Source organism: Thamnophis sirtalis, unplaced genomic scaffold (assembly GCF_051295495.1).
Source record: "Thamnophis sirtalis isolate CommonGarterSnake01/CBP01778 unplaced genomic scaffold, rThaSir2_p1.2 scaffold_1, whole genome shotgun sequence".
NCBI lineage: Eukaryota > Metazoa > Chordata > Lepidosauria > Squamata > Natricidae > Thamnophis > Thamnophis sirtalis.
Genome location: NW_028261381.1, coordinates 158,099,817 through 158,111,368, shown reverse-complemented (window position 1 = coordinate 158,111,368; position 11,552 = coordinate 158,099,817). Strand labels below are relative to the sequence as shown.

At 36.6% G+C, this 11,552-nt stretch overlaps 1 protein-coding gene across 1 annotated transcript in view; it reads left to right on the top strand.

The window, feature by feature from the left end:
- FANCM (FA complementation group M) overlaps positions 1 to 11,552 on the top strand; it is a 45,186-nt gene that overhangs the window by 2,460 nt on the left and 31,174 nt on the right. Inside the window, exons 2-8 of the mRNA XM_087729100.1 lie at positions 190 to 362; positions 2,783 to 2,860; positions 3,520 to 3,678; positions 6,766 to 6,897; positions 8,245 to 8,377; positions 10,032 to 10,148; positions 10,651 to 10,749. Coding sequence (XP_087585226.1) covers positions 190 to 362; positions 2,783 to 2,860; positions 3,520 to 3,678; positions 6,766 to 6,897; positions 8,245 to 8,377; positions 10,032 to 10,148; positions 10,651 to 10,749 — 891 coding nt within the window. The remainder of the gene's footprint in view (positions 1 to 189; positions 363 to 2,782; positions 2,861 to 3,519; positions 3,679 to 6,765; positions 6,898 to 8,244; positions 8,378 to 10,031; positions 10,149 to 10,650; positions 10,750 to 11,552) is intronic.

The window sequence follows — 11,552 nt, the reverse complement described above, 5'->3', positions numbered from 1 at the left end:
TCATTCTGAAATTCTGTCACTTATAATGTTTTTCTGGCTAGCAATGAAAAAACCTGAAGGCTAATTTTTAAATTTATAAGAATGCATTCAATGTAAACTCTGCTAGAATATGTAGCTCATATTAATTGCTAGTAAATGGCTGTGTTATGTATGTTTAGACATACAAATTTTTCTTATCTTTTTCTCTAGGAGGTACCCAAATTGTTGATCGGAAAGAAATCTGGCGCAGCAGAAGGGTCTTCTTTCTCACTCCTCAAATAATGGCAAATGATCTTTCTCGGGGCACATGTCCAGCAGCAGAAATTAAATGCCTGGTTATTGATGAGGCCCATAAAGCTCTTGGAAATCATGCGTATTGTCAGGTAGTGTGGATTGTACAAACTTATACTCTGTCTTTGAATAGATTATTATTTAAAAAGCAATCTAGTTGGGAGCACATATTAGTCTAGAGCTAACAATGAGTGTGTCCAAACTAAAAATCGATGTAGGCATTCATTCTTTCTTTTTACTTTTTCTCTCACAAGCAGCAAGTTGGAGAGAAACAGCTCTTTCTGTAAGTTCTAAACTAATTTCTAAACAGGGATTTTGAAATTGGACCAAGAAACCGCTGCTCTAGAGATTGTTAAAGGGTCTTCCAAATGTTGATGAGCACTTTACAATCTCATTAGGCTATTTTTAACTGATTTAGAATTGTATATTTATATAGACCAGGGGTGTCAAACTCGATTTCATTGAGGGCTATATCAGGGTTGTGTCTGACCTTGGGGTGCTGGGGCGGGGGCTTCTTGGCATCACTTGTGACCCTTGGGCTGGTCCTTTGCTATTTCCAGGGCGGCCAAGGGCTAGATTTAAGCATCTTGAGGGCTGGATGCAGCCCATGGGCCTTGAGTTTGACACCCTTGATATAAACTCTTCAGTGAATGTATTGAAAAAGATCGCATCAAGAAATAGGATTTTTAAAAGTGTGGAGAATGTTTGTGAGGCATATGTTATTGTGTATTTCAATTAACTTAAATTGAAATGTAATATGTATGTATGGTATAGAAAGGATTGTAAGTAAAAGGGAATTAAATGTAGATTAACTAAGGTGAACAAGGTTAGTAGGCCAGTTGATATGTATTAATGGTGGAATGTGAAATGACTATATTGGATTACAAATAAGAAAAGTATTCATTGGAAAAGTTACCAGGGGGAAGGGGGAAAAATGGAGGAGGAACTTGGAAATACGCCTAACAATACATAAGTAAAGTTGTAACACGAGACTTTAAAAATATGGGTGCTTAATGAGGTATAACTATGTAATAGTATTATGAGGATAGCTGGAAACCTGAACTCGGCTCACACTTTGGCCCAAAAAAGAGAGGGTTTTTTTGTGGGGGGGTGGATAAATGGAACCTATATAGAAGTATATTTTTAAAAGGACAAGGTTTGTAAAATTAGCAATATAGAAAATATTTTCTGGAATATAATTATTAATGCCACTAATATTAAATGGAGCTTGCTCAGACGCTGAAATACACCAGTGGAAGGGAGGGAAAGAGAGAGAGAGAGAGGAGACAGGAGAGAGGGAAGTAGAAGGAAGGAAAAGAGAAGGATATAGGGAAGGTTTGGAAAGGGGGGAGTGGAGAGGGAGAGAGTAAGGGGAAGTAGAGAAGAGAGAGATGGCAGAGGGAAGAAAAGAGGTAGGGAGGAGGAGAGAGGGAGAGGAGAAAGGTTGAAGATAAAACAGACTATAATATGGTATATGGAAAGCAGAAGAGCAAATGAAAGTTGATGTGGCTTGATGGTAAGAGGAATTGATATACCATAATATTGGATATTTTTAAAAAAAGTTTGTTAAGATGTAATGGTATACTTTGGATTATATGTATGTTAAAAATAAAAAAAACTTTTTATTAAAAAAAAAAAAAGGAAAAGGATTTTAGAATGAGAGTTGAAAAATTCCACTTTTCATCCTACAGGCACAAGATCTTTTTTGCCACTAGGTGGCTCCTAAATGTCATCCTATAGATGGAAAATCTTGGCTAGGTTATAAGTAGTAAATCTTAAAATCGATTTTACCTGTAGCCATTGAGCCCAAGTATGCATTTCTTTTCAATTTTATTCTTGTTTCCAGATTCTTTTTGATATGGTATTAATCTTTTTCTACTTTTTTTCTGCACATCAACATAGCAGAAGAGGCATCATATAAATAATATAATTTGGGTAAGAATATTAGCAAAGAAAACAAAGATTTTTTTAGAACAAGTATTTGACCCTAGGGCAATAAAAGGAAAAAGAGAAATTAACAGCTATTTTGATAGAAGATATGCTATCTATCTCATCATTTAAACTCTGATTTCTGGCAATACCAATAACAGTGGAAGTTAGAATAGGCATTCCCCCCAAAAGTGGAATGTTTAAGTTAAAGTTTATAATTCAAACCTTCCACCTTTTGGGGTTTTTACGACTGCAAAAATATGCCCCACTGAAAGCTGGCCATTTTGCAGTTTAGTTTCAGCAGTGCATTTTCATGGTGCTGGGGACTCCGTCTATTTAAATTCTTAACCAGAAAATAAATATTGTCTATGGATTTTATCACATAGCATACGTTTACAAATACAGGCTTACACCTCAGCAAGATATACATTTATTTTACAGAAACTGATTTTTTTTTTATTTTCTGTTAGATGCTACTAATTTGGGACTCAGAATTTGCTTTGTTCAGATTTTGCATTTTATCAGAATTATTTTGGATGTATTAGAATAAACTTAGTGGTGATGAAAGTTATTCTCCCTTCAGGTTGTGAAAGAATTATGTAAATACACTAAAGAGTTTCGAGTTTTGGCTCTAAGTGCAACTCCTGGCAGTGATGCAAAGGTGAGTCAATTCTTTTCCTTGAGGGAGCTAGATTTTTTTAATAATTACGGTATACATTAACTCTGTTGATTTTTAAAACTATTGCTATACTTGAATGCACATCTCAGTTCTCCAAAGTTGTTTTCCTTCTTATGCAGTTTCTTTATCAGCTGACAGTTTAAACTGACAGGAGCGAAGGGCCTAAAGCTACTTCTTAATAGGTACTATTAATAAAATATTGGAAGCTATTGGGATCTTCTATAGGTACATTGTGAAGTGAAGTGTGGTGTTTTATGTTTTGGGGTAATTTTTTTAACCAGTGTTGAGGGAAAACCTTTTAAAATTAACTTAAAAGAAATACACTCACAAGATTATCCCAACATTTTTTAAAATTTAAAAATCATACATGCACAGCCAGCCTTACATAGACAATTCTGTGGAGGATAATTAGGTGCTAAATCTTAATATGTGTGGTGCAAACCCCACAGGTAGGACAACTTGATTTTTTTCCTTATTTCTCTCTTTTTTGTCTATAATATTTACAGACTGTGAAGATTAGTAAAGGATCTGAAAGACTTTAACTCTGAAACTCTGTGTCCAAATATATCTGATTTTTATTATGCTAACATGAGCCTAACCGAGATGCAGCACATAATTTTATTTGCAACTTTTTTTAACAGGCTGTACAGCAAGTTATTACCAACCTGTTAATTTCTCACATAGAACTTTGTTCTGAAGATTCTCCTGATATTCAGCCTTATTCTCATGAGCGGCGAATTGAAAAATGTGTTGTCCCACTTGGGAAAGAATTGACTGAAATTCAGAGTTCTTACATACGGGTGAGTTTTAATCTGTTTTAGAATTATGAAAATGAAGGTAGTAATCAACATGTAAGAATTAGGTGAAATTCAGTCAACACTTTGTTGTACCCAATAAAGACCACCAGACATGAAGGATGCCATGTTTTATTGGAGTACTCCAGCAAAAGGGTCTCAGCAGCTAAAGGAGCCAAGACCCAGAACCATGCATAAATGCAAAATTTATGCAGCTATGATTAAAAAAATTAACACCCTAAGAATAAATCATTGGTTCCTTTGCACATGTTTCTTTTGATTCGTTTCTTCTGCTTTACGCTCTTTCTTCATACATCACATGTTAATATTAATAAGCTTTCTTATCAAAAGGGGTGTGTCTTTTACTATTATAATAAAGTAGAGGTGCCTTAGGTAGCATCCTTCTACCATGTCCTTCTGACTTGTAGCATTCTGGTTGTTAGGCAATAGTGTCTCACCATTTGTTACACTCATGTAGCTGCAACTTTCTGTCTCAGCAATTCCTTCAACAAACTTTCCTAATTCCAGCCTGAGTCCTTCAACTTGAAATGCAAGTTAATAATTAAATTTATTTTACATTTTGCTAAGGGAGTTCTGCTCATTGAGCCTGTTAAATAAAAACACTGAATTTACTGGTGTGTTTCTGAACTTATTTTTTCAGTAGTTTAAAACTTCGAACAGTGACATATGTAATTAAACCAGATTGACAATAGAATGCTTAACAGTTGGTGAATTACCCTGATTGGGTTTGCATTTTCCTGCAGTTTCTCATTAAAATCACTCTAGCATGTCTGATCAAAGATTGTGGTTTATTCTTGGAAGAATTCAGAGACTGGCGTTGGACAGTTTTGTAATTAACTAGATGTTGAACTTAGAAGGGATATTTGGAGATCTTGTAGTTTCATTTTCTAGTTGGCCCTGTGAAGATCACATTACAATGAGCTGTAATTATGATTGCTTTATAAATGTTTGTAATGAGCAAATCTTTAGCATTAGTCTCAAAAAATAATAATTGATTTTAGAAGGTAACGATGCATTATATTAGAGGCCAGATTTACTGTCTTCTGTAGTTATAGTCTTGGTTTTGGTTAATGCATTTAATTACTGTTTGATTATTACAGGGCTAATTGCTTTCTTTTTATACCACTATTTGTCCTAAAGGAGCCCAGAATGGTACACAAAATATTAAAAACATCCTTCCGTGAAAAAAGTTTGAGGAGAGGAAATAAAAAGTGAACTCCTATAAAATGAAACAATTGTACAAGGAGTAGAACAGTTGTAAAGAATTAAATCAAAAGTGTTGTCCTAGGATAGTTGTTAACATGCAAGTGTCTGGAAAAACAAGCTGGTCCAACAAAGATTAAAATGAGATAGGGAACAAGTTGTATTCTCAGTAGAGAATTGTATAACTCGGACTTTGCCAAGGAGAAAGTCTTACTCCAGGTCAGCATACAATGAGTCATGACCACCTTTGGGGTAACAACAGGACTTTTCTACCAGTCTTATCCTATGGCTTAAGTAATGTTGGAGGCATCTTTTCAAATAATTGGGTCCTTTTTATTTATGGCTTTGTAGGTTTATGTCAAAATAATGGTGTAGATTTTTATAGTGGCCATGTGATGGGATGTATTGAGCTTCAGGGTTTAGTGACTACTATCAGTAAACTTTGAAGCTCAACACTGTGTGTCCTGGATAAATGATTTCTGCAGTGAGCCTTGATTGTTGGGTTGGGGTTTTTGGGGGGTGGGGTGGGAGGTCCTATGTTTTATTCCATCATGGTCAGGTTAGACATAACTTGTCAGTAGTGGGCAGGAAAATGGCAAAGGTCAGCTGGGCATCACAATGTGGCTGGGCTGGGCTGTACTGAGCTGAGGATTGGCCGAGTCCTTTCCAAGGCTGGCCGTAGAGTTATGCTTCATTGCCAAGGTTTCTTGCAGCCTTAGATCCACAGTGCCCCAAGAATTCCCTGACCTGCAGCAATATTCTTTCCCTAATATCTCCGTGTTTCGCTACACTATCCCTCATCTCTCATGCAGACTGTGCCAGGCCTCCCATCTCTCTCTGGCACTCCTCCCTCTGCTTAACGTCCCACACATCTGGAGTTATGACAGTAACCAGGAGTGCCAGGATTGGGATTATTAAGCAATGTGGTCATGTGAGATCTCGCTTTACAAGCACATTGCTTAGCAATGGAAATTTCTGTCTCAACTGTGGTCATAAATTGAGGATTATCTATAGAACATTTGTATCTTCTCTGCTCTGACAGCAGCCTTAAATGGAAGGTAGACAATATACACCATTCTGATACCTTATAATTTTCTTTTCAATTTCATATGTGGTTCTTCTTTCATTTCCATGACTGGGAGCACACAGAAGCAGAACTATTACCTAAGACCTTAACTAATACTTCTCCTTCTCCCAAAAAAGAGATTGAATCCAATTATTGTTTAGAAGTCCTAAGGTATCTAAATTCATGAATTTATCCTATTTGCTAGAATGGAGTGGGTAGACGTTTTTATGTGCAGTGTGTAGATTTTAAAGAAGTAATATGCATCAAATGAAACCTTGACTTTTTTGACTTTTTTTAAAGCAGAAGGACTCATGGATTTCAGGATGCATAACATTTAATTGCAAGTTGAATGCAGTCTTTAACATACCCACTCTCCCCACTTGTGCCATCAGAATTCAGTGACAAAATGCCTGAATTTTGTAAGTGTAATTTCAGGCAATAAATGGTGACAAATTGAAAATGCTAATAGTTTGTCTTCCAGGGGCTTAACACTGCCTCAAAAGTATCACTCTCTTGCTCTCATGTCACTGCCCCACCATTAACATATCGAAAAATATTGTTCCTTTGTTCTGAGAAAGTTGCTGAATGACCATCTGGGGTCATGCAGAAATGCAGGAAGCTGCTTTGTTTTTCTGATTTCTCAACAAGTAAAATGTAAGAGATTAAATCACTTCTTGTTTCAAAGCCTTGAGCTCTACTTGGTTCAACCTGCTGCGAGATAGCTCATACTGAGAATTGTTTCTCTATGCTATGCAGAACCACTTGTGACATTCCAAAAATTGTGTCTTCTGTTTTATGTTCAGGTCTTGGAAATTTTTACTAGTCGGCTAACTAGACTCCAGGTGTTACCACGACATGAAATACCTTCTCTCACAAAGTATCAGATAATTCTAGCACGAGATCAATTTAGGAAAAACCCTGCTTCACGTTTTGAGGTACATGTTCTCAAGAAGTATATCATTTGGGTTTTTTTCTGTATAATCAGATTTGTAATTGGTCATATTTAAATGCACAACTGGAATGTGATGGATGGACTGGTCCCTCTGTTTCCCATGGGGGTGGGGAGGTCTCAACCTTTTCTCAAAATTGTTACTACAGCCTCCTTTGCTGTTTGCAGAGCCTTTTCAGGAAAGCAGATGCACCTGGCACTTTTTCACAGTGGCATTCAAGAATAGATAAAGTGATGGTTTTTTTCCTGCTTTCCTCCCTTTTGGTACCTAATCAAGTGGGGAGAAATTAGATTAGATTAGTTTAGATTAAAATCTTTTCAGAATTAAAACGGCTGTTTCAGTAAGAATCCAAGTTGTTTATCATGAATGCTAAAATCAAAGTACTAAAATGGGAGTTGAAAAGGAGAAAACAAGGCCTAAAACGATGTCCAGGTTTTATTCCTTTAGCCAGCAGCACCGATGTGCATGCACAGAGTTAGCACAAAATAACAGCAAATCATTTCCCATAAAATGAAAACCAAAGTTCTAATTGCACTTCCACCTCCGATGTCCCTTTAATGCAGGGGTCCCCAACCCCGGGCCGTGGCGTGTTTGCAACTGTGCCGTGGAAGTGGCAGGGGAGTGTGCGCACATGCAAAGCTGGATTTGTGAAAGTGCACACATATGAAACCATCCCCCCACTGCTGCCTCCGCTGGTTCTCTGAGCCAGAAAGTTTGGGCAACACTGATTTAATATACTTTTTTTCTGGATCTCCATTGGCTTACAGAATTCCTTATCTGACTCTGCAATGTCTTAAGAAAAAGAGGTGTCCATGCTGCCTTTAAGAAAAAGGCAATGTAGCGCTGTCTTCTACTCTTTTAAAAGCCCGCCCAGTGGAATGTTTATACATTTTTGTGGACTTTAGAAAAAGGCTTTATCCGTTTATTGGAATACATTCAGATTCTTGCGCTATTTGTCTCAAAAATGGAATTTTTCTCACTACAGTTTTCTATCCCATTTATGTAGCGTTTTAAGCTCCCTGGTCAGAACGACATTTGCAGACGTATAAATGCAACAGTTATACAATTGTCTCCGAACAACAGAAAAATATGTTCCCTGATGTGCAATGACAGAGAAATCTAATCCAGGCTTTAGCTTTCAAAGGATCTGATTTTTTTTCCCCAGTAAGCTTGAAATGGAATAAAAACTGTTTAGATAGTAACCCAGGTGGAAGTCTATTTTACTTTATTATTTACTTAAATTGTAGGTAGAATCACTGTAAAATTGCTGTTACAAATGAATCTGTATAACTATAATTTTGTTGCTGAAATCAGAAATATCTTCTTCCCCAGCAAATGCAGCAAGGTGCAATAGAAGGAGATTTTGCTCTTTGCATTAGTTTATATCATGGTTACGAACTGTTACTGCAAATGGGAATGAGATCATTACATGCCTTCTTACGTGGAATTGTGGATGGATCAAAAGGTAAGGAATCTGTTTTTACTCCCATTTCAACTTAATCATGGGGATTTAGATGTATTATTCACATCTATTAAAGTATTCTAAAGAAATATTAGAAATCTCTGGTTATACTCCCGTTCTACGACTGCAATAAATTGAACTGATGGAAATAAAATGTATTTAGACATGTGGAAGATGTGGGAATAAAGCATTGTTTTCACATTTCCTAATTCATAAATTAACCAGAAATATATTTATATATTGTAATGCTTCTAAAGATGTCAGAAAGTTCTTCCGTTTATATGTTTATCATTATTAAAAATGGCAGAATGAAATCTGTTTAGTTTGGAAAATAGTGTAACACTACAAAAATCAAAATGTTTTTAAGAGAAAAAATTGGCATGTAGTAATGTAGACGATCCATATATTGACAATAATTTCAGTTTTTTTTCAATTGGTTCTTACCAGAGGGGGAAAACATATAATTCATCCATTCTGGCAGAAGCACCATTGATTGTCTTTGGGTATAAAAAGCTGAGACAAAATAGAAAGTACTGCTTTTTAGTTGACTTGAACCGTACCCGCCAGCTGATCTAAGACCGATGGTCTTGAGGAAATTGAAATTCAGTAAATAAAATTAATATTTACGCTTTCCCAAGTACTTTTTAATGTAAGGCTGAATAAGATAGAATTAGCATAAAAAGGTCTATATTTCAAGTCTTTTGTCTGGGTCTCATATCTTGACTTTTCTATAATTGTTCATTCCAGAGATTTTTATTTTTGATAGTAGATAGAATTGTTACCTAGCTATAATGAAAATGGGACTGCATTAAATAAAGAGACAAGGATAGACACACATCATGAATATGAGGAATGCGTCCATCCAACACAAACTTACTATTTTCTTTAACTGGGTTCACCTAAGTCCATCCAAGATAGATGTTTTTCTGCATATTTTTTCTGTATAGAATATATTTTATTCTATTGCCTAAAAATGTATTTGCATGTGTTGTGTGTGTGTGTGTATCTGTCTGTGTCTGTCTGTCTGTCTGTTTATGGAGATTCTCAGAGCTGAAGAAGCTTCTTGGATGAGAAGCAAAACATCTTTAAAGAAAAACCAGAAAGTCCAGTTACCTCTTGAAAAAGCACCTTTTTTTTTGACAGTCATCTTCAAATTTTTGAATTAAAACTTCATCATAATACTGGTTACTTCATAGGATAGTGATGGCTAATCTTTTTGCCATGGCGTGTCAAAAGCAGGGGGACGTCGTGCACATGCACGGGTGGCATAGGTTCCCCATCACGGTCATGGGAGAATAATTGCCAGTAGGGAGCTGGGATGAGGCTATCCTTCATTACAGGAATTCAGGCAAAAAGAGGATGGAAACCTGTTAGGGAAACTATAGTAGTGGAGTAGCTACATCAATGACAGTTTGATTTAAAATATCTTTAATGTCCTTTCTAACTGAATTATGTTGTTGTAATGCTGCATTATTCTTTATCTATGTCTGAGAGACAAGACTTATTGCAGTCATTAACCAGGACACTTATCTGTGGGTTTTTTTTTAACTATTAATTTTCACTGCACACTACAAAACTGTCTATCTTGATGTGCAGTTTATGTAAGTTAGAGATCTAAAATTTAATGTTTTTACATTCAACTACTTTTCTTTCTAAGGAATGACTCGAGCAAAAAATGAACTTGGGCGTAATGTGGAATTCATGATGCTATACAGCCAGCTTGAAAACATGTTTTTGGATTCAACTTCATCAAATGGCAACATCAATGAACTAGGTTGGCAATTTATCTACTCAAAATACAGCAGTGCTGTTTGTTCAGCATGGCAAGCGACTCTACTAAGGATTGAAGGATATGTTTAAAATATTAAGAACAATAAAATAGTAAAAACATTCAGAAAAGACATACAGCTACGAAGATAGTTAATCAGCTAACAGTTAACCCAAGAAACAGGGCCTTAACATATTCCGTCACAGGGACTTTAGCAGAGTAGTCCCATCTTGTAGTTCCCGCCATTTGGCAGTCTTTGACGGGGGGAGGGGGGGGGGATTTGCAGCATACCCAATCTGCTGTATTGAATTGGATGGGTAGAGACTCTTGGAAAAAGACAATCTCTCAGCTAACTGGTAATTTTTCAGGATTTTCTCTTGATAGGATTAAGGAGACAATTATATTATATTTTGAAGGATAACTTTTCACAGAAAAGATTTTTTATTTTTTTAAAAGTTAAAAGCTGTCTGGATTTTTATATCTAAAATTAAAAATTTTGGGTTTGCAGGAACCAAAAAGTCGAAGACTTTCATTTATAGCCATCCCAAATTAAAGAAATTAGAAGATGTTGTTCTACAGCATTTCAGATCCTGGAGAAAACCTCAAGGTACGTATAGGATTGTTGTGGCCCAGCAGGATCCGTTTGAACTGCTGATGGACTCGGATAGTGAGGACCTATGAGTCTGCTATGGAAGATGTGGAGGATCCTGGGCAGGGTTCATACTCAGAGCAGGGACCAGAGAGGCTGGTTGGCCACCAGGAGGCGCCTAAGTCATGGAGCAGTGGGGAGGACTCAAGGCAGTTTGTTCCTGACGTCAGGCAAAGAAGGGCGGAGAAATGGAAGCAGCAGCTACGAAGGCAGACTCATAAGAGATAATCAAGCCCAGGTGGTTGTGACTTGGCCCCTCCCAAGAGAGTATATAAGTGAGAAATTGGGAGGGGTCCTTTTGCAAGACACAACTGTTCGTAACAGACTTGAGGAACTCTTGTCTGGTCTGTTTTGTATTTCCGTTCTGTTTGGTTTGGGTTGCTGGCAACCCTTCTTGCATGAGAGTGTTGTCTGGGCTTTCAGCCAACGGAGTTGTAATTCCTGTGATTAAAGAGTGGCAAATAGCCAAGCCTTTGTCTGCGTTACTCACAGGCCAGAGGGGTGTGTGTGTCAGAACAAGGATGTAACTCGGCTGCTAATGAAAAAGCTGCAAGTAATCAAATAGTATTGTTCAAAACACTGATTCAATTTTACGCAGGAAATTCCTTGTTGGGTTTATATTCTATACCCTGATGTTTTCTACTTTGAAATTTAAGATTATAGATTATTTGCTCTTTAATATTTTGTGATTCATTTTATACTGTCCTTATTTAAAACACTCTGGCTAATATTTGGTGTACCAGTATATGCAGCTTTCAGTC